The 24,559-nt window shown below is 39.0% G+C and overlaps 2 protein-coding genes across 2 annotated transcripts; one reads left to right on the forward strand and one right to left on the reverse strand.

The window, feature by feature from the left end:
• Nucleotides 1–1,730: 1,730 nt before the first annotated feature.
• Nucleotides 1,731–15,324, reverse strand: LOC110110245 (aspartic proteinase PCS1-like). Its single transcript, XM_020841623.2, has 4 exons — nt 15,170–15,324; nt 8,979–9,171; nt 5,679–5,811; nt 1,731–3,419 (listed from the first exon to the last, which is right to left on the reverse strand). Exons 1-4 carry the CDS (start codon nt 15,322–15,324, stop codon nt 2,032–2,034), a joined length of 1,869 nt encoding a protein of 622 aa, XP_020697282.1. The 3' UTR covers nt 1,731–2,031.
• A 721-nt stretch (nt 15,325–16,045) lies between these two features.
• Nucleotides 16,046–17,425, forward strand: LOC114580015 (uncharacterized protein DDB_G0280205-like). Its single transcript, XM_028696387.1, has one exon. It carries the CDS (start codon nt 16,046–16,048, stop codon nt 17,423–17,425), a length of 1,380 nt encoding a protein of 459 aa, XP_028552220.1.
• Nucleotides 17,426–24,559: the final 7,134 nt, after the last annotated feature.

Raw genomic sequence — 24,559 nt, forward strand, 5'->3', positions numbered from 1 at the left:
CTCTATTATTGGATAGAAAACTCATTCAAAAAGGAAGCCAATAAAAGGATTTTCAATAATCATTTAAAGAAAATTGAATTTAAATGGCTTGAAACTTGGAAGTCCGGAGATGTGGGCAAAGGGAGGCAATCCAACTATTGTCCATATCATTGGATGATTGGCCATGCATAAAAGATTTTGTAACCTTCAAAGAATGGCTTGAAAGAAACATCAAAGATGGATCAATTATAAAACCCAAGGAGTATTTTTCTAAATCTAGTCAATGATCTGCTAAATGCATGATTGATAAGCCTTCTGTGTCAATTTTAAATTCAAAACTTGATGATGATTTTGATATAACTTTATCCCAATCTTCTAAGAAAATTCTAAATAAAATTTATCATAAAACATTTTACACAATCACAAAGGAAAATAAACGGGCACCTTTATTTATACTTTTCTTCGACATTCCATCTACAATAATATTAACAATGTGGGGTTGCACGAATAAAAATTTTGACTGCCCATATTAAAACTAACACAATTTAACATCATACATTCGGTTTTGTACTGCTTGGTTAGTATATATTCCTTTCTTTCCAACCTTCATAATTACACTCTTTTATGCCTAACGATGATTTGATTTCCAGTTAATCCAAAACATTTTGGATGAAATTGGATCTCATGACATTCAATAAAGTAGTTAAATGTTTAGTTTGTCTCTCCGGACATTGCTCATTTGGTTGCCAAATCACCTAAAATCTTGACTTCTTGCCTTGAGCTTTCTTTTTCCTCACGAGGCTTAACCTTATCCAAGTGCTTATTTTTCTTCACGAAATACTTTTAGAGAGGAAGAAATAAATAAAGATTGGCCAACAACTATTGAGCCACATCACTCTTTTCCTTATTATCAAAAGGACGATGATAACAACAATAACATCAAATCTTTGTCCTACTACGTGTGATCAGTAACATGATTTTTTTTTCGTCAATGTGTCATGTTAGAGTCAAACTATTATTTAAATCTAATAAAGAAATATCATTTCTAATATTTTTTAATCAAATTTTTTTAGGTCTATCTGTACCTTTCTTAATATAAGTCAAATCTAATACTTCAACTTTACTAACCGGGTTATTGGAAGGCCTCCATTTAATGTGACCAAACCATCTAAGACGACTCTCTCTAATCTTATCTTTCAGTGGAGCTACTCCAACCTTTTCACATATATGCTCATTTCATATCTTATTTCTAAGGGTAAAGCCACTCATCCACCTAAGCATGCTCATCTCTGCAACATTTAACTTAGTATTAAGCTTCTTTTTTAACATCAAAAGGCCGTTGAATAAAAAAAAAATCAACACTTGAGAAGAATAGGATTTCCTTCAATTGGCATAGCGCTTCTCAATTTTTTATGCTTTGATTTGTCTGTCATAATTTTTTTATTATTTTTTGAAACTTTTTTTATTACTGCTTCTTAAAACAATTTTTTATTTAAAAACTAAATATATGTTTTTTTTTTATTTTTTAACAAAACTTTTTAATAATTTTTTTTAAATAATAAAAAAATATTTATTAAAAACTAAAATATGATCCATTAATTAACACTTCAATAAGATGAAAAATTACATCCAATCATTCATATTACAAAAATAGTGCCCAAACTAACATTTTAGAGAAAAAATCTCAAATCATTGAACGGATAAGGTATTACCATTACATATCATTAAATCTGAAGACCTTTTTTTTGGCATGATTTCAAGCTGTAAAGCATTTTCCATTTCAAAAATAGTCGTATTGGCTACAAAACTTATCACATTTCTATTTCACGACAAAATTAAAAATTTTGGTCCCCTATGGAACAAAACTTAGTAATATTTCACCTTATATTACAGATTTACCCCTAAAATTAATGTACAATTCCCACTATAAATATACCCGAGCCCATTACAAGTTACAACTACCACAGACGCGTATATCCAACCCCACCCTTCTCCTTCTTCCTTTCATCAACAGATAGATTGCATTAAATCGAACCAACTTCCAATGTACTACTACAGCATCACACCTAGCTTTCGGCTTGCGAGGTCGCATCGAACCGGGGCGAACCCGACCCGATTGTTCTGGAGATCGTACTCGACCCAAACATTTTGTTGGTGGTGGTGGCCTATGACGTACGCTTCCATGGGCACCAAATCCGAATTACCAAACGTGAAGCACCATACACCCTCGTTATTTCCCCTCCTCTCCCCTTCCACGTGGTACAACAATCGCTCGCCGTCGACCGCCACTTCCGCCCCTTGGAATCCCAACACCACCGCCGGGATACGCCGTACTGCCGCAGCCGCAGCCACGGCCGTCGCCCTGAAGCACATATCGAACGCCCCCTGAAACACATACCCTGGCTCCGGCGTCAGAACGCCCTTGGTCTGTCTCAAAAACTCATCTTTTAAGATTTCATAAGCCTGACCTAGCAGGAAGCTGAACTGAGTGCCGGAATCCACCATGGTCTGTCCGGCGCCGGTGTGGTCTGGGAGAAGAACTGATTTGGGGATTGGAAGGGTTTTAGCTCCGACGCGTATGGTTTCTAATTGGACGGAGTAGGCGACGCGATCGAAGTATGGGAGTGGGAGGGAGATTTGGACGAGCGGAGTGTAATTGAGATGGAGGAGGTTGGCGGTTCCGAGGAGGAGAACACCGGCATCGCGGTCGGAGATGCAATAGGAGAAGCGAGGGGTGTTGGTCTGAGCGATGAAGGAAAGAGCACCACGGTTCATTCCAAGCATGCCGGCTGCCGTCGTATCACCAGCGGCGGCAGAGAAGGCGGAGGACATGCAACCAAAGGCCGTGCGGCGAGCGGGCTGGCTGCCGACGAGGAAGAGGTCGGAGACGAGCGTGCCCTCGGCAGTGGAGGCATCGGCGTAGCTAAGAGAGACGTGACAGTTGTGTGTGGCGGAGTCGCAGGTGCTTAGATTGGGAAGGTCTCTCGTTTGGGACTTGCAGGTTGGGGAGGAACAGGGGATGGGGGTGTAAGAGGAGGAAGCCGTCGGGCGGAACTTGGAAAGTGGTCCGTTGTCACAGAGAAGCCATGAGAGCTCGCTTCCAGTGTCGAGAACCATGGTGACGTTCTGTGGAGGGGTGCCTACGGCGAGGGTGACGGTGAGGCTTACGTTTCGGTGGAACCGGAGCTTGTTGGGCGGCTGAGGGATCGACAAAGATTGCAGCTTTCGGGTTCGAAGAGGTAAAGCCAAGCCTCCCGCCTCTGTTTCATAGGATTGGAGCTGTAGGATAACAATGACCGCAACAAGAAGTGGAAAGAGCCCTGGAGCAGAGGAAGGAGAAAATGCCATTATTCGCGATTGAAGAGAGAGAAATGAGGGTGTGGTCGTATAAATAGCAGAAGCAAGGGTAAAATGACGACAAAATGATGTGAAATGAAATGATTAGCGGGTGTTAGGATTTAGGTCTATAACGATGGGAGTGAAAAGAAGAGAAGCGCGTCGAAGTGCAGTTAGAACTTAAAAGTGAGCTGCCTCTTTGCTTTTCTTTTCCGTGAATGCACGATGTAAATTGGTATATTAAAATTTTTATCTCTAATAATCTATCTATTACGATTAATAATTTTATGTAAATAAAAAACATATAAAATACCTTCTATTAAAGTTGTTGCATCCTGAAATATTCACGGTGCTAGAAAAATATACATAATTTAATGTCTTAGCGTTGTACAAAGATCTAGCACACAAGTAGATAAGAGAGACGGTGTAGCGTTCATAAGAGACACCAGAGTTTTTATATGGAAACCCCTGAAAAGGGGGAAAAATCAGGGGACCTGGCCCAATGTGAATGAATTCACTAGTATTTGCATTCGATTACAAATGAGGCCCTTCCTTAGGAGAAGGTCTTGACTTGATGTCACAAACGTACATCATATAGAGCACATTACATGGTGAGAGTTACATATACATGTTTGTTTGATCGACAGGACCATAGTCGATGGGATAGAGGTCGGAAAGACCGTAGTTGGCAGGAGACCAGGTCAGAAAGACCATTGTATGACGATGTAGGTCGAAAGAGGCGTAATATGCAGGAGACCGAGGTTAGAAAGACCGTTGTAGTAGGGCTTTACTCTGGTAGAAGTATGGGCATCATGTGGTGTCTTGACAGAACTTTGGCCCTCATGTGATTGTCTAGTAGAAGTCCAGGCCTCGGGTGGTTGTCCGGCAAAAGTTTGGGGGTCAAATGGTGGTCCGGTCGAAGTTCGGGACTCAGGTGGTGGTCCAGCGGATCAACGACGTCAAGTGGTGGTCCGGAAGAGCAACGACGGCAGGTGATGGTATGGCGAAAATATGGGCCTTAGGTGGTGGCCTGGTGGAACACAGGGCCTCAAGTGGTGGCCTCGTGGAGCACAGGGTTTCAAGTGGTGGTCCAGCGGAGCAACGACGTCAGACGGTGGTTCGGCGGAAGTCTGGGCCTCAGGTGGTGACCTGGTGGAGTACATGGCCTCAAGTGGTGGCGTTTGATGGACATTTGAATGTCTTAGTGATGTCAGAATTTAGTGATCTTAGGCTTGTTGGATTCATCTCATCAAGCTGCTCGATTCAACTATAAGCACTTCATGTTTGGAAACCATTTGGTAATCCAAATTGTGGTTCATATCCTCCAACAACGCTTTGGACTCTTGATTTGGACTTATTTGGGCTCAGATTGAGTCGAATTTGGTGTCGTTGAGTTTTTATTTCTGAGACGTTGAGTTTGACTGTAAGTTTGCTGAAATCGGAGTTTGAATGGTCCCAATTTTAATTTCGAAAGTTTCCAACTTGATTTTGCATAGAGATTCGTGGCCGTTCAAGATAAATTTTTTGAGGACGTATCAAAAGTATCCTTATACAGGGTTAATTTCTTATGCTTAGACCAGCACTCAATTTTAAGATATAATTTACTATTTTTTAGATATGAATTATTTTTATTTGTTATGGATAATTTTATTTTAGACAAAATTTTATTTATTTATTTTAGGTATTAAGATTTGCATATTTGTAGTAGACCAATCATTTAAGAAATCAAGATAAATTTGATTATAAATCAATTAAAATTGTTTTGACTTTAATTTGGTTGAAAGTTGGTTCAAATAGAATTTGAACTCGGTTCAAATTCAATTCAAACAGAATGTGAATTATATTACCTCAACTAAGGTTTTGTTTGGGACGGCTTTCTTATTGCTTTTTAAAGCAACTTCTTAGTATCAAAATTAAAATTTTTGTACTAGGAAGCTGCTTTAAGAAGCGGAAAAAAAGCCGTCCCAAACGAAGCCTAAGACTACTTCATTTAGGACGGCTTTTTTATTGCTTCTTAAAACGAAATTCTATTTAATTTTTATACTAAACTCCGTTTTAAGAAGCAATGACATTGCAAACGAAGCCTAAATCTTCCTAAATTTGGTTTTAAAAAAAAATAGAATTGAGTGTTAGTCTTAGTCGCTTGTTAATGGTTCAATTTTTAGTAAGATATTTGGATGAAATCTCATCTTTAGTATTTGAGTAGAGCTTGATGACACCAATGAAATGGAGAATAAAGTCGAATGAGTCATTGATCAACATTCATAGGGATAACTCAAGTATTTGAAGGATAAAATATTTTTGATGAGAAGTTTAAAGGATTAGGTACCCACCGCCATGGATTTTATCAGATTCGTAATTACAGGTGCACAACACAGGTGTAACGGGGAGAAGGAAGACAAGGCATTTGGTGGAGGAAAATGGTGATGGTGGCGAGTGCAAATTTGAAGGTAATGACAGTGCTAGCATAAAGAATAAGGAGTTCTCATCCTCCTTCTTGAGTGGTTAGTGACAGAGCAACTTTGTAAAGGATCATATCAAAACAATAATACTAAAATAATACTGAGGCAGCATGTAATTGAGTTGGTGCATTTTGATCCTAGTTCAAATTTGATTCAAATTAGGTTCGAATTAATTTTGAATCTATATATGTGATACGTCATCACAAAATTATCTTGATTGGGCACGAATCTCGAGGCAAAATCAGTTAGGAAACTTCAAAAATTAAATTCGAGAGCATATTAACTCCGATTTCAGAGAGCTTATAGTCAAACTGAGCGTCTCGGAAATATGAATCCAACGACACCAAATTCGACCCAATCCGAGCCCAAATGAGTTCGAATCAAGGGCTCAAAGCGCTGTTGGAAGGTTCAAACCGCAATTTGAGTTACCAAACGGTCTCCGATTATGACGAGCTTATACTCGAATCGAACGGCTTGACGAGAAGAATCCAACGAGCCCAAGATCGCCGAATTCCGACATCATTAAGGTATTCAAATGCCCAGCAAACGGTGCATGATCAAAGGATTCGATATCGACCGTCAATTCAAAACACTCCTAATTCGCCCATGATCTCACGCTTATTTACGGGCTATGCCACTCCAGAAAAACTATAAATAGAGCCCTCATTCTACACCAAAGGGACTCAAGTGAAGAGAGAAAAGGGGAAAAGGCAATTCCTCTCCTCCTTGACCACCGTCGGAGCTCTTCCTGCCGCCTGAATGCGCCGGGACTCTGCCGGATTTTTGGGAAACGCTAAGAATTTGCAGAACTTTGTAACTTTGTGAGAAGTTGATTGTAAATTGATCGTCTTGATTTGTAAGACGGATCAACCTTTGTACTTCAAACAAATACTAGTGGATTTTTGCAACTGGGCGAGGCCCCGTGGTTTTTTCCCTCTTTCGGGTTTTCCACGTAAAAACCTTGGTGTTTACTTCTCTTTTATGCTTGTGTGTTAAATTTACGTGCAACGCTCGGACGCGAATCTACAAATTATACCGCTGTGTATTTTCTAACACACAACAATATGATTGGACATAAGAAAGTTATTAAAAAAATTAATTTCGAATCAATTTCAACACATTAATTTATTTATATAATAATCTAAGTTTTTAAATAATTTATCGAAACTATAAATATTCAAAATTTAGACTTCGCTTGGACGGTTTTCTTACTACTTTATGAAGCAACTTTTTAGCATAATAATTTTTTGAATTAGAAACTTTGTATTACAAAGTACATAGTTTTAGAATGTAATAAGAAAGTTACCCCAAACGAAATCTTAAGCTTCGTTCCAAACGTCTTTCTTACTGCTTCTTGAAGCAGCTTTTTAGTTGTACTAGAAAGCTGGTTCAATAAGCAATAAAACCGTTGTCACAAACGAAGCCTTAATATAGAAAATATGTTAATTAAATTCTACTTAAGCACATTTAATATTAATTAAAAATTTTAATTCAGGTTGATAAAGAAAAAAAATATTATTTTTAAAATTTCATGGATATTCATATATGTATCTGAATAACCCACGTAATTTGCATGATTAAGACACGGCAATTATGTCACTTTCATGATAATTGGAGAGATGTCCACCCATGAAAAACATGTTGATTAACATTTATGCAATGTTTACTTGATATATGCAAATTGCAAAACAAATAAGATTTTCTATAAAATGACAATACTCTACTTCAGCTCCCACTTTTACTTTCTACCTATTCCCGGCCCATTAAATGCCCGGTGTCAAACCAGAGTTCTTCTTAACATGATTTCTATAAGGGTTTTTTATTATAAATTAGGCATTCAATCTATTCAATATTTTTTCTCTATATATTTATTTTTATTTATTAAATAACTATTTTTAAAACAAATTTATTATAACATATTAACCTTCAAGATAAGTATTTATTTTTTTATTAAAAATTTATGAACAGTACATGAATTACATAATAGTTACTGTAGCCAGCACCTTCCGAGGCAACGTGGACGACCTTCCGAGGCAAATGTGTTGCGCTACACTGAGCGCAACACACTTCCTTTCCGCGTGAAGATATTTAAATCCTGGTGCATGGTCCACCAATCGTGCGGAGGCTCGGGGCGGGCGCGTCGATTACAAACAGCGCGCAGCATTGGTCGCGTTCCAACGCAACACCTACTGTTAAAAGGTCATTCGTGGCGGTGATTAAGTGGTGTTTTGGTGTTCGGTAGAATACTTGGGATCAAGAAGCTAGCTGTTACGCAGAAGGACCGTGGTGTTTCTGACTTGGTAGGGGAGGGTAGGAGATTAGGACTAGGTCGGCCTTCGGACGCAAAGACCGAATATGGATATGGCGCTGGCAGCTGGCAGCTCGCAGCTCGCAAGCTGGCAACCGAAGATTTTTTTTATCACTATTCAATGCACAATAGTAAGCAGTGGAGTAATTATTTAACTGAATAAAATTCATTCGATACACTTAGAAACTATTTTATCTATTTTTATATATTATTTGAACCCCTGATTTATTGTATTTTATTTTAGAATACCAATAAAATAAAAGTTCGAATCTTGATTTTTTAGGCATTCATTATTTGTTGATAAAGATTTTAAAATTTATTATTATTGAGGTCTTAAGTTCAAACTCTATTTTATTAAATGCGTGCATTTTACATGAAAGGGCTGTTTGGTTGAAGGCATATCAAAATTAAATAAATATATTTTAAAATAAAATTAATGTATTTAAAATACTTATCATTTTTTATTAGTTTCAAAAGAAATTCAAAGCTTTAATTTTTGGTATTTTGCTATTTTTTTGTTAGGATATATAATATGATTCATGATAAGCATGCGGAGTTGGTAAATTTATCATTTGAGCATGGGTGTCAATTATTGACATGACTCGATAATCTGATCCGAGCCCAACCCCAAAAATTTAGGTTATGTTTGACAGTTTAACAAATGGGTCATGTTTCAATTCTCGACCCTTTAACCTGAAACCTGAACTTGACTCGGGATTGACCCAGTTGCCAAGTGCCAACCAATGTTACCTGCCTCGAGTTGTTGCATCAGCCGCGACCTCAAACAGCAGAACGGTGGAGCAGCACTACCGCACCGGTCGCCCCATTCATTGCTGGTGCTGCACTACCGCACCAGTAGCATCGCACAGCCGCACTGTCGCCTCGCGTCAAACCCCCGGAGCCGCCCTGCCACACCGGTCACGTTGCACAGCCACCTCACGTATAACCTTGGAGCCGCATTGCCGCACTGGTCGCAACCTCACAGGCTCACAGTAACAGTCGCATCGCACCCCATAGTCGAAGGCTCTCCCAGGTCGGGTCTGGTCAACTCGATAACCCTCACAGGTCGGTTTTAGGTTGACAAACCTGACCCGTTCGTAAAACCGAATTGAGTTAATTAGTGTCAACCCGTTTACGGTCGGGTCAAGTCAGGTTCGACCTGAATCTAATGACCCAAATTGACACCCCTCCATTTGAGGTTATTGGTGAGTTCAAATGATGGTGGATTTATAGTGCGAGCATATGAAGGGTGTGCAAGCATTCTCCAATGAAGGATGTGTCACATAAATAGTCATGGATGTATTTGTCGCTGTGTTAGGAGATTTTGCTTGAGGAACGAGACAAGAGGTGTGAAAGTAAGGTCAGACACGAGATTTTGCTCAACGATGTACAACAAAGTCAAGCATGAAGGTGTTGCATGAGGAAGAAGACATCTCATATGTGTAATTTCATTGTGGCTTATTCTTTAATTTCACACATGTGTATTGGAAATTCTCTAATAAGATTAATTCTAAATAAATTGAAAATGAGGTATTAGGGGAATTTGAGACCTCTTAAGAAATTATTTTAAGCGTATTTTGCTTCCAATAAAAAAAAATTCAGAATCTCCGTGCTTCTTTTACAATACACCAAAAATAATTGTAATCAAATAATCCCTACAAAATATTTGATCCAACCTGAAAGTAATCTGCAATCAAATTGGAAATATTATGAAAGAATTCTTGATCATTTAGTTAAAAGAGATGATTGTGGCATTTTTTTGGGACAGCTTTTTTTATTTATTCTTAAAATAATTTTTTAGTTAAAAAATTAAAATTTTGAACTAGAAAATTATTTTAAGAACCAGTAAAAATTATTGGGCAATTTCTATAAGTGGGCTCATATACTTATACATATAAATAAAGTTTTGTACATTATAAGCTATCTAAAATTAAGCCAATAAATAAATTCGTGATCTATTTAAATATTAAATTATTATAATTTGGTTTATGTGGCATCTCAATTAATTTTGTATGAAATTAATTTGTATAGAGGCCGGGTATTTATTTTATTTTAATGATTAGCTGAAATAAAATAAATACACTTAAAGTATAAAAAAGGTCGTTGTCCCTAGTTTAAGTGGTGAAGTTCTCATTTTTTCTCGTTTTCTCATCTTGAGTGAAAAGAAGGGGTCTCTCGCTCTCTTGGAGAACACCGCTCTAAACTTGGAAGACCGAAAACCTTAATTCTGCATTTCAATGGATTCATGTACGCTTCCGAAAATTATTCTCGATGATTTGGCATGTGTTTTGGAGACGATCGAATTCCTTTTTTGTCTCCATTAAATCCTAACAAAAAAATCGTCTCAAACGAAGCCTATGTCTTTAAAATAAAATTTTGAATGATGCTTTTTATGATTTATTATTTTTATCTAAAATAAAAGAAGGAAAAATTGAATCTCACCTTCCAACTAATTTATGTTTGCAATATGATTGCAAGAGTTGTGTTGGGGTTAAGTTTCCTTTATTCATAGACGTTCATGAGCCTTACTGGCTGATTTGACTATTAGAAGAACGGTGGCACAATTTGTATAGTATGCTTTTGTAGCATTATTGTGAGCCTTTTATATTCATAATATTGAGGGGGTCCATCCTAGCTCTTTCATCAGCTCTAACAATGATTTGAAAAAAGAAGAAGGAATTGACATCAGTGTATTGCTGTACCCTCAAAAAGATATTATAGATAATAACTAAGATTAGGAAGATGTGTTTCATGCTTGCTCAAGAAATTTTTTTTTATTAAATTTCTTAATCATAATTTTTATGTATAATATTTGACTTATATTAATACAAAGCTTGCCAAATCTTAATTAGTTTGAACCTAAAAATGTCATATTTTATAACCTTTCATATTATTAAAAAGGTCATTGCTCCAAAGAATGGGCTATGCAACTTAAATATCTAAGGAAATACTTGTAAATCTAAATCAGAAGAAAAATAATTTAAGAAAATATAAAAAAAAAAATTGGGGCAAATTGGCCTAACTAGCCTGTTAATCTCAATATACTAGTGAACCAATACCCCTTCTTGCCTTACCTTCTTGAAGGAAGGCGTTGATACGAGAGGTGGTTGTAGGTGAAGATTAACCACAGTTGGTATCGTGTGAAAAAAATAACTCTTAACTTTTTTATAGTTTATTTTATTCTACAATAATAGTGGAGCTTATTTTGATGGAAAAAATTCATCTTCATAATAGTGGAACTTTAGTGCACCCTTTTACTAAAAATTCTAAATATATCATTGAATTTATCATTTTGACTGTGGTATAAGATTGATTACTTTCATAGCCGACAAAAATTAAAAAAAATTTACTATATATTCGCTAAGTAAAATCTATACATGATGTGTGGATGTTGGAATTTTTGAATTTTGATGGATGAGAATTAGATATATGAGAATGTAAAACTATATAACTAACGTAGAGGTGAATTATGACAGGAGATAATGTAAATGACTATGCTCCTTAAACGCATTAGCCCTGTCTACTAATTCTTTCGTTGTCCACTCATTAATAAGATGTTAGTTATGTTGCATCATCATCTAAAACTCTGAATTTGACCACCATTTTTTCAACTTTTCAATTGTTGACACCTTTTCACAATGTATAATAGAGCCATCATTGCTTCCCAACAATGCTTTGACATGATTTCAAAACCATTTTATGTCTCAAAAGCTTGTCCACCATTAGATTGTCAAGCTTATGGCATTTGACACTAGATTACCTTAGGGCTCGCCACATGGAACCCATTTAATTTTCTCACAATATTAATTATTTGCACTACATATGTTCCACAGCTGTGACGCCTAATAACCTAATGAAAGGAATTTATTCATAAACCTATAATTATACAACTCAACCATCAACAGAGACAACCAAAGCTATTATAAAATCTAAATAATACAACAATAATTTTTTTTCTATTTCAACAAAATATATATACACTAATTCAATTAACTTTGAATTATCTATATATTAGAGCAAAAAAATGGATTATGAAATTAATACCTCAAGTTAATAAGACTAAGAAGATTCTGTTTCTACACTTTTCTACTCTATCATGCTCTTCCTTTTGCTTTAAATATTAGAATTAAAGAACTGGGTGAGCACAACCAGCTTAATAGAATTTCTTTCATGACATATCATAGATATCAATATTCAAACTAAAATACTAAATTATAATATAATTAAAAAGCTGTAACTTATAAGAAATGAATAAAATGCTAGTAAAACATAATTTTTTAGTATTTATGTATATACTTGATTTCAAGGTTATGATCACATATACTTGCGAAACCACTTCACAAGGGTTTTCAAATACATTACACAAGAGTTACTTTTCATTCATACTTGACTTGCTCCCTTCGATCATCAATGTTATACAAAGATTCAAAGATTTTTAATATTTAATTCATAATAGCATTTGTATTGACTAATTAGGATATAAACATATGCAATGCAACGAGTATAATACAGATGTTATGATGCTTGCTTATAACTCAACTTCCGCTTATGCTTCCCTTTAATCACTCACACCCGATGGTAACAAGTGGGGCAGAAATAAAAACTAAAATATAGTCACATAACCTCCCACTAACTACTTTTAGCAAGTAGGGACATAATGCTTCCTACATCCACCTTGAATAAATGGGGCCATAACATAACATATATGGCCCATGTAAAATATCAGAAAGAACTCTTTTATATATCAAAACATCTCCAATGTTATGTCATGCAATCATAATTGTAACATTAGATCATTTATGATTTTAATACAATATTTAAATGTTATACAATTGTCATAATTACTAGTAAAAGCCATATTACATGTATAATATTATATTCATTAAAATTTTCTTTTTTAATTTTAACTACAGTGAAAAATTCATAGATTTACTTTAAATAAGATTTATAAAATAATTCACAGTGATACGAAATGGAAGATATAAGTAGACAGATTGATATGACATAATACGCCAATGGTCAGAATGTGACGACTTCTTATATGAAAGCCACATGATAGATGACTTATGATACGACACTGATTCCTGAAAATATGATTAATATAATTGAGACTGAATCCTATAGAGTTGACCTACATGATTGGATATAAGGGAAAATATCATAGGAAGCTAGATATCTTGTCTTGCTTATATTATTTATAAATTCATATGTCATTAGTATATGTGATATATTAGATAAATGACTTAATATGATATGATGTGTATATGATATATGATCTATTGATACAGACAAGTCATATGATTGATGAAATGGATACAATAGCATACGAGTCACATGAATATATGTCATATATAGTGCACATTGCATATAATGTTGATATTAAAAGACATGCATATGCATACAACACTATAGATAGTTAGATACGACTGATATTATTGATAAGATTGATACCTAAAATAAAGCACTTATACGAACATAATATATATGTATTGCATAGATATTGCATAACATGAATATGATAAAGGAACATATAAACTATTTTGTAACTGAAAGGTATAAAAGTGTGAACTTACCAATCCTTACCTTGGTTATTGATCATTGATCAATATAGCTATATTGAATTTATTGCTCATATGATATGACACTATTCATAATTGGTTGTTTCTTGCTTTATAGTGATATATTCATATTGATATGCTCAAACTCGTGTTGATTGAATGATTAAATGCATAAATTTTTCAGTGCATTTTATTGAATTGTTTTAGTTTATGGTAATCTACTAAACTGTTAGCTCACTTTATGATTTTTTTATGTTTTAGAAATAAGTCAGAATCGAGTGGAGTGAAACATATCAGACTTTCTCATGTTTTGTTTTATTTTTGTATTTTGGTTCATTTTTTTGTACTCAAGAGTTTATAATGATAAGATGATATATTATTAGTTCTCATGGCTATTGTAAATAAATTTTGAGAAATGAATACAATTGTCTATTTTGATGAACATAATTTATAATTGCCTGCACTGATGATTATATTAATTAAAAGAAATTAGTTGCTATGGTTAATTAATTAATAGATAAACAAACAATTCTTTTAAAATTAGACACTAGGGATCGAGTTACAATCCAAATGAGTTTTAGTGCTGCGGCGACGTCACTCGATGCAATAACACACTCAATTCCTCCACCCACCCTCACCTGAGAGCTTAATGTTGCACTGCTGCCAATCTCGATGTCATAACACTCCTAGAGCTATTTGATGACTTCAAATTTCCCTTCTCCAATCAAATTCTTAATTTAGCAAGGCTCCCTTAAACACAAAAAAGACTTATAATTGTTGATTAAATTAAAATTGTGAATCATTAACATAAATTACTTGGGTTTTGGCTCTATGTATTACAGTAGCAATCTCATTATGTCTATCTGCATAGGGGAGGGGGAGATATGATATTTAATATTTGGGCACTAGTTGTCCATTTATCTTCTCTCTTCTCTTATATCCTTTAATTAGCTACTTGGTCATGCATGACACGTAAATGTGTACAATCTAAATATATTTATGTTTATAAAATAATTTATTTATGGGCAACACTAAGGTTCTATTTATAAAAATATTAGAATTATACATAATTTAAAAAAATTATAAATTGATATTATATAAATATATAAATTAATTTAATGCTCCTAATCCTAATACATTTATTAACTTTGCTCCTTTTAAAAATTTTGCCTCGCATTTATTACTATTAAACATTATTAATAATTTTTTTGACAGCCCTAAATAAATCACTTGCGGCGTCTTCCACACCAAAGATTCTGCTCTTGGCTATTAGTCTCCACGCCGATTTAATGCGACAGCTGGCTAGATTTGGATGAAACCTGGCGCCTAGCTACACAATAGGTCACACCCTCTGACTTGATAGATGCAAAAGGCATCCTCGTCGTTTGCGAAGAAGGCTGCTAGCAGGGAAGGCAATTTAGTTCAGGAACGAAGGTTTCGCCGCCACGTGGGAAACCCTCTCGCCAGAATAAAAGGAGAATATTTTCACCCCATCACCCACACGCGCGAGCTGGATGCCGACCTACAATACGCGTGTCACTGCTATCATCTCCAGAAGCTTCTTCGCCGGCCACGTCGCCCCCCTTGTTTTCGCACGTACCGGCACATTAAGCTCCAATGTTTCCATACGGCGGCGGACCCGCCAGCCGGACACGTCGTTGCCCGTGCCAGCCCTACCCATGCCTGCCCCGTCGACCCTGAGATAAATTGGAAGGAGTGGGCCAACTGTCCATTTCGGTGGGGCCCAAAGAGTTGATGGTCAACGAAAGACTCAACGCTTTGCTGACCGAACGAGGTCTAGGCGGCTGGCGTTCCTGGTGTTGGGTCCAAGTCGGCTGCGTGACTGCGTCAGGGTTTCTGGAACGAATTCTCTCGTCGGCGTCGGTTTTTTTTTTTTGTAAGAAAATATGGGCTTGGCCCGTATATAAATATGAAAAGAAATTACATAATAAGAAAAACATCAAAGCTAGCCACACCTTAAAAAAGACTAGCACAAAAAAACTCAGGATTACACATTCACATTACAAAAAACCCAGAACCACAAAACCAATAGCTCCGAAGCCAAAAAGAAGCCTAGACTTAGGGAATATATTCGAAAACATCACAAAAGCTCAGACCCTTGGTTGCCCGAAGACAGTCTAAAGAGGAGTATGATCATGGAGCCTCATCATCGTCGCAAGCAAGGCAAAAAAATAGTTTATATTATTATTTTAATATTAAATTATTTATGTTTTAAAAATAGAAAGAGCTAAGTTACAAATTAAGTTCTATTTTCACAATTTCAATAATTATTTAGAGACGGGATCTGAAGGCGCGAAACGCTCTGCTAGGGTTTCCTTACCCTAGCTTCCCCGCCGTTTCTCTCTTCCTCTTCCCAGCCTCCGCCTGGGGGGGGGGTTTCTATGGCCTCCTCCTTCGCCTACCTCTCTAATTTCCCTCCCCTGCCTGGTGCTCTTCCTCCGGCCCTTGCTTGTCCTGTGGGATTGAATTTCGTTTCTAATCTCACCAAGGAAGATCCGGTTGCTGAAGAGTTTTCGCTTTCCTTCGTACCTCCGGCTACGAAAGTCCCCTTCTCTGCTGATGAGCTTGCTAAGGGTGTTCCTGATTGGGGATCTTCGCTCGTTGGTTACTCTATCGGGCCAAGGCCGACCTATTTGAGCCTTCTCAACTCGGTCAAGAAAGCTTGGAACCCGAAGGGAGACGTGGAGCTCCTCTCGCTTAATGATGGCTTCTTCCTGTTCAAATTTTCTTCTCCGGAAGACTACCAGCTTGCATGGTCGGGTGGTCCGTGGTTCTTCTTCGGGCGCCCTTTCATTCTTCAAAAGTGGACTCCAAAGTTCAAGCCCCAACGAGATGAGTTTTCCTCTATCCCTATCTGGATAAAAATAGTTGATTTGCCCCTTGCTGTATGGAACCCCGCTGGAATATCTAAAATCGCAAGCTTTGTTGGCCACCCGCTTGCGGTTGACTCCCTCACTGCCAGGAAAACTCGGTTAACATTTGCCAGAGTATGTGTCCTCGTATCTTGCAAGTCTTCTTTCCCTGATGAGATTCCCGTTTCTCTGGATGGAGATGATGTCTCCTTAAAAGTCTTATACGATTGGAAGCCTACCCCTTGTTCTGGCTGTGGCTCGATTGTCCATCCCTCCACTCTTTGCCACATCAATCCTCAACCTAAAACTACCCAAGCTCCTCCCAGAGGTAGAAGCTCTTCCCGCCACCGTACTCCACGTCCTCCACCTCATAAACCGCCCCTTCCTCCACCCAATCCTCCCAATCCACCACCTCTGTCAAATAATCCGACCACCCCCACTCCCGGCTCTCTCCCTACCACTATCCCTATTACTGGCCTTACTTCGGCTTTGACGACTTCCTCCCCTTCTGAGAGGTTGCTTACCTCTGCTCCCCAACAGTCTTTGCCCCAAAACCAAATTATCTCTATTCCCAATCTAAACTCGCCTAATGAGGAGGCCTCTTCCTCCTCAGACATCCCACCTTTTATTCCACCCACAAAATCTGTCTCTTCTTCCCCCATTACCTCCACTACGAATTCCTCTGCTCTGTTTCCAGTCACTTTACCAGCTGACCCCCTTGTTACTTCCCCCAATCGTTTTGAGATCCTTCAGCCTGAAGAGCCTCCAGATGACTCTTCCTCCATTCCCACCACCGACTTTGCCTCCTCCAAGGGAATGCGGCCACCCAGTGATAAGCCTACTAGCCAGAATGTTACTAAAGGGAAGAGTGCTAAGAAGACGCGCTCGTCCAACTCAAAGTCGAAATGACCCCCTCTCCTATTGCTTGCTGGAACGTCAGGGGATTTTCTTCTCCGGATAAAGTTCTGGCTTGTAAGAAACTGGTTTCGAATTTCCATCTTGACTTGATTTGCATCCTTGAAGCTAAAGTCTCTGTTGATTCGATGGCTGACCCGTGGTTTGTCAACTCTCACAAAGTTTTTCCCATTGAGAATTCTTGCGACAACTTCAACTGTTCTTCCCCAGGCAGAATTTGGATAAAATGGAATCCTCAGCGATTTCTTTTTCTCCTCTTATTATTTCCCCTCACTCATTCATGGAGTCATCTCCTTTGGATCTTTGGCTCCTTTTCTAGTTTCCGTCATTTATGCTGCTAATACCATTGCTGACAGAGCTCCCTTATGGCAACAATTACACAATCTGGCAGAATCGATCACCTCCCATGCGCCATTTCTTGGGGGGATTAACTGTTGTAGAAGGGGTTGAAGATGAAATCTGTGGAGATATCCCTTGCAACACCATATGTCTGGAAAGCTAATTAAATAGCTGCGGTTTTTCAGTTCTGGTCGCGTCTGAGCTCCCCTCTACTGGTATTGTTTTTTTCACTTTGCTTCAATCAACGGGCTGCGGCCCGATTCATATTCAGAACTTGACAGCCGATCTCGTCAATTCTGCCTGGCTTGATCACTTCCCGGTCTTCTTTGTTATAGAATTGAGGACCCTAATTGTTCAGACCACTCGCCTTTAGTGCTTCTTCCGGGCTCTCTTCTTTTAAACCTAAGGCCAGATTTCAGTTTAAAAACTATTTAGGTTAAGCTCAATAAGTTTTTGGGAAATGATCTGATTTCTTAGTCCGAATGTGTTGCTTCTCACCACCAAGGGAACCCTATTTACGTCTGCTCTCTACTCTATTGTTGAGAGACTTGAAAGCGTTTTCAACTCAAGAGGAAGAATTGGCTAATTCTTCCTATCTTTTCTAAGTAGTATTAAAAGAGCTCCAAAGAGTTTGCACATTAGAGTGTTATTTTCACAACTAAATCACAGAACTCCTCTGGATCAACTAATCTAAATGCTTACACATTGACAAAATAAATTCGTCAGAACGACCGACCCAAGACGGTCCCGCCCCGCACCGAGCCGCGACCAGCACTAACGAACTAACCAGGACTCTAGCTTTGGAATTTGCGTTACTTGAAGCCTGAAATCTTCCAAATATCATACACAACAGACCCAGAGCTACTAAAAATAATCAAAGTGCAGGCGGAACAAATCATCTATATTTTTTCTTTCTTTTCCCTCAAAACAATCATTCATACAAATACAGTACAACTGCGCTACAGAAAACACAAGAGAAAGAGCCTATGACTGTTACAAAAAATCAAAAAGTAACAAAAGTACCTATCACAGATCAGACTCTGAAACCTCTAGTCCAAAACCTCCTCCCATTTCCCAGCAACCTGAAACACACATCCCAGAAGCAAGAGTTGAGCTCTAACAGTCTCAGCCATAGAAGCAATAAACCCAATCAAACTTCTCAGAATTCTCAAAAAACCATAAGTCACATCAGACAAAATCCGTCAGGAAATCAGAAGTTTCAGATCATAGCGGAACAGAGCAGGATCGTATCAAGACATCACTATCAGAATCATATCATACAGATTCGGAAAGATTCATACGATAGTCGTACTCGTACGAGAATATCAGAATCAGATTTGCTTAAGGAAACGATATCGGAAATCATAACTTATATCAAATCAAGAATATCAGATATTTAATTAAATAGCTAAACTAAACTAAACAGAATCAAGCTACGTGATTTCTGACCCTTATGTCTCCCTTGTGCTCAACTGCACCCCAGAAATTCTCCTAGAGTAATTAATTAGCTAAGGCTAAATGTGCTCACAGGCACCAGAATAACAGAATTCATTCGGATCCGGAACAGAAGCAGGATATATTTCTCCAACTTGAGACTCATCTAAGTTTTCCCCAGACACTAACATGAATCTGCATAGGATCCAGGCCGCCTTATAACCTCCTTTACTATAGCATATACATATAGCATATTAATTCAGAAGAAATCCGCGGACAAATTAGAAATGCAGGACAAAAATCGGGCAGCAAACAAACGCACGTGTAACGAAATTTACACAAATATTTTTTCCTGAAAGATCACAATCAACAATTGCACAGAATATAGAGTAACAACATTTCAGAAAGATATTATTCTACTGTGCCACAGCATTAACATAATCACACAGAAAAATACAGACGGAATAAAGACGTCGTCAAATCAAAACGATCCGGACCACAAAATTCTCCAGAAATAATATCTTCAAATGTGCAACACCCGGCACGTCAAAACAATTCAGAAAGTTACGCAGGTTAAAAACGAAACCGATCAAAAAGATACGGACGAAAATCACTCTAACGGAAACAAAATCGCGAACAGAAAATACGCCAAAACACGACGATTTTTGAAAAATTGAGAATAGGCGAAATGGCTCGCCTTGAACCTCTCGCGTACAGCAAATTCTCTTGATCAATCTCTTTCGGACGAAAACAGCTCGAGCGTCGCCAATAAATCCCACTTTTTCCAACTTTTTCCTGTCGTTTTCTCTCTCCTCAGCTTTTTTCTCTCCTCTTCAAAACTCATCTCATTTCTATATATATCAGACCTGATCGTCCGTGGCCGAATCCGAGGCTTCGTTCCCTGGGACCGACTCAGCTATAAATGAACTTCGTCAAGACGAGATTAATTATCGTCTAAGGACCGACTTGGGCTCTGAAAAATTTTTGTCCAGACCGATCCAACATTTCGTTCCAGAGGACGAACCATACAAGGACAGAACAGTTTTCTTCTTGAAACAACTTTGTTACCCGATCGTCCCCGACGATCCAACCTTTGTCCTGGGACCGCAACCTGGAGCAAAATCTGATATTACAATCTCCCAACTTCAAAAAAAATGTCGTCGTCCTCGACCATTTGTCCAATCCCAAACTGCGTCCAAACAAGTACTGGGTGTTACGACATGTCTCATTCGCTCCGACTGCTTTCTCCAAGTCGCTCCGTGTAGTACGCTGCTTCCACTGGACTTATAAACCATCGGAATCTGATTTACTTCGCGTAGCTATCGAAACGTCGTACGCCAAAAATGCGAAACCTGTCTTCTTCAACTTGTATACGCACAGAGATTCTCCTGAATCTACAACCGTCATCAGCTGAGTACCTTCTTTCCAGGACAGTCAGATACCCACCTTCCTCAAAAGTTGGAATACGTGAAACACATTTATGCACTCGGGCATCGAATCAAAAAACGAACAGGTCTGCTAGCAAATTTCCCAATCCTTTCTAGAATTTCAAAAGGTCCAACACTCGACCTTTGGACTACAGCTTGCTACCTTGATCAGAATCTGCTCACACCCCTTCATCGGGCTGACTTTGACAGTACACAAAGTCACAACTTGAACATTCAACAGAAACATGTGCTTCTGATATGATAATACTTCCGCTATCGATCCTGAGCGGCCCTTTCAATCTTTCTTTAAATCAAAACTGATCCTCTCTGAGCAGTTTTATCACAAAAAGTGAACACCCAAAGCCTGTCTTATCTCCGACTTCCGTCAATCAGCTAGGGCAAAAGGAGTCAGCACTTCCGGCCATACAGAGGCCTCATTACGGATGCCGATACCGATAACTGGACCTGGAAGTACTTATTGTAAGTAAACTCAATCAAGGGATAGTGATCTTCTCCAAGCTTCCGCACAACGTCCAAAACCAGAAGCCTCAATAGAATCTTCCCAGTAACCTGAATAGTTCTCTCTTAGAACTTGTCCCATCTCCACGTTTGAGGAGTGAAATAGCTAGTACTGAAACTGCCAGTTTAGTAGCCCAAGCCTTGCTGAATACCCTTCCAGAGCTCTTGAAAGTAAACACGTTCCGCTCTCGATCAGAAACAATCACTCGAAGGCATACCACCATCAAGTCTGGTATATCTCCTTAACATAATACCTGTGCCAAGCGTCTACTGAATCATTGCTGTACTGATCGAGAAAAGAAAATGGGCGGACTTTCAGTCAATCGATCTACAAATCACCCAGATGGCATCATGTCCTTGCCGTTGATCGGAGGAAACACCATCGCAAAGATCCAATCGTCCACCTTCCTTACGCCACCTTCCACTCGAGGGATAGACAACGACTGCAACAGTGCCACCCTGGTCTCTGGCGGATGCCTCTGGCCTTCACCAACTGACAGGCCCTGCGCATCTCAACAACAAACTCCGCACATCCTTTCTCATCCAGGCCAACCAGAACAAACAGCTTTCATACCGTCATACATCTACCACTGCCTGGATGGAAATAGCTATAGCCAGATATGATGAGACTTCATACAGAATCTCCTGTTCCAAAATCTCCCACAAACACAGGTAAACACCACAAACCTGCTTTGCCAAGAAACATAGCACCATAAATCAAGATAATTCAAAAAGTTTCAACGCGAGGCTTACCGAATCCATCTGAGCAATCAAACTTGAATAGTCAGAATTCTGGACTTATAGCTTCTTTGAATCTTGTCTCCACAAGTCAGACTGAATACTCAGATGAGCCAAATCCAAACCAATTGGAGGAAATCGACCCTCCAACTGGCAAGCGTTCCATGTCTCGAATTCAGAAATTCATCAGAGAGTAAAGGCTGAAATACCTGAATAATATCAGAAGACTTTCGCTGCTCAGAGCTCCTGCTACTACATTAGAGCCTTCCCAGGCTGATACTGGAATAGTCAGATCATAATCCTTGATACAACTCGCAGCCACCTTCTCCTGTCTCAGATCAGATCCTTCTGATAAAATGTACTTCAGGCTCTGTATAAATCCAGTAGAATCTCACATCTTGACGCATACAAGGTCAATGAACGCCAAATCTTCAATGCAAATACCACTCTGCAGGCTAATTCCAGATCAATGTTGTCGGGTAATTTTTCTCATGTGGTCTTTTAACTGTCGAGCAAAGCATAAAATTACCTAAACCATGGCTGGCATCAGTGACAGCATCTCAGTCCTTTCAGCTGACAGCATCACTGAACACCTTGAAATACCTTCCGTACCTGACGGAAAGGTAACAACTGGAGCTTGAAGTCAAACAAGTCTATTTCAATCTCTGAAAACTAGCTATCACACTCCGGTGTCGTCACAAATAAAACAGCACTCGCACTTTGCCGTCAGTCTGTCAGAGGCGTCAAATTGTGAAAATCCCTTCACAAATTTCCTATCAATATCCGGATCATGCCCAAGATAACTACGTACTTCAAATACCGTAGTCGGCCTCTCGCCACATCCAGCAACTGCGCTGAAATCTTTTTTGGGGATCACACAAAATAGCCTTCTCCGCTAACTCACATGCCCCAGAAGAAGACAATTTGCTCCTCAGCACAAGAACTCCACTTAGGAGAACTTGGCATAAACTTGATGCCAGCCTGCAAAGTGCTCCAACACTGCAATGCTCACAGTGTCTGGTCTATCGCTCATCCTCAGATCAGAAGCAGAACTCATACCAAAATATCGTCGGATGAAGACGCATTCAAAAACTTGATCAAAATACTCCCTGAATACTCGTGGTTTTCATCAGATCCACTGAAAATAGCAGGCGCGTTGTTTTACCCCAAAAGGCATATAACCAAGAAACTCATATATGCACCCGTACCGCAGTACATGAAAACTGTCTTCACCACACATCAACACTTCCTTCAGCCTTCACCTCGCTAAATATCCGGATCTCAAACAATTCTTCGAAAACGCCAGAAAGATCCAGAAAGACATGATCGAACAGTCATCGATTCGAGGCAAAGGAACTTAGTATCTTTGATCGTCGACCTTGTATTCAACTTCTCTGTAATCAAATACACATACGGAGTGTCCCATCCTCTCCTTCTTCACAAAACCAGAACAGGTGCGTCCGCCAGGGCGAAAACACTAGGGTACAGCGAACAAAACGTGCTGTGCAAACCAACTCCTGAAGCTGGAACTTTGTCAAACTCAGAAGTGTCTTTCCGGTGCATCCTGTACGAATCTTTTTGAGTATAGGAGCGGGTGTACGTGGCAAAATATCGATAGAGAGAACTCCAACATCTCTATCCGGAGGTTAAACCCAAACCAAACTCCATCAGGAAAAATATCAGCAAACTCCCCGTACTACTGGGAGTCTCAGAGACAGAACCAACCTCCAGGTCAGAGTCCCCGCCACCGAAGCTGAAAAATACTGCACATCCTTATCTGTCCACATCTTGCGCTTACCTCCAACACAGAAAAGCAGACTGGAAGAGAACACCCCGTAAGCCCTGGAAATACACATCGGCTCTTCCAGCCATAAGCAGAACTTCACTTTGCTATCTTCAGACAATCAACTGAGGACTTTTCATACTGACTCAGCCTAATCCATACCAAAGAACATCATTTCATTAAAGACAAACATCGGGTACAAAATCAGACTCTGCTTTTCCACTTTTGCCAGGAAATGTCAACCTTCACACAAGCAAAACTTATCGAGCAACTCAAAGGATTTCCAGCCGGGGTAAAACACAGACAGAGAAACGACCAGTAAAACCATCGAATTCCAAACTGTAAAGTCTCAAAAAACACCGCTGTCGGACAGAAAAGAGTGACTGGCTCCAGAATAAAAAAAAAACCGAGACAGGGCATGATCAGAAATGTAAATTGTACCTGTGCAACAACATCGGGGAGACATCTGAGCCTCATGCTGAACTTCAAGCTGTAAAACTCGGGGGCTGCACTGCGAGCTGGAGCTTGAGACAAACAGATACTAGTGGAGTTCTCTCTGACTAACTCGGTGGTCTCCGTGGTACCAGAACTAGAACCACCACCCTCTATCCAGCAAATCCTCAGGACGCGGGAGGAACAGCGCTCGGTCTCGCGCTGCTGAACCAGCAGGTCTAGACAAGAGCCTCTCAGATCGAAACTCAGAACGCTCCGATCAAGATCCCCATCTGTGCGCAACTGCTGCAATCCAACTGTCCTGGCTGAACCACTTAGCGAAGCACGGTACCAGCCGATCCTGTAGCACTGGCCAAGAGTGTCTAGGTCGTCCATAGCTCTGGCACAACAGGTGCGTACTAACAGAACCAGAACTCGTCGTAACTTAATGCACAG

Source organism: Dendrobium catenatum, unplaced genomic scaffold (genome assembly GCF_001605985.2).
Source record: "Dendrobium catenatum unplaced genomic scaffold, ASM160598v2 fragScaff_scaffold_740, whole genome shotgun sequence".
Taxonomy (NCBI): Eukaryota; Viridiplantae; Streptophyta; class Magnoliopsida; order Asparagales; family Orchidaceae; genus Dendrobium; species Dendrobium catenatum.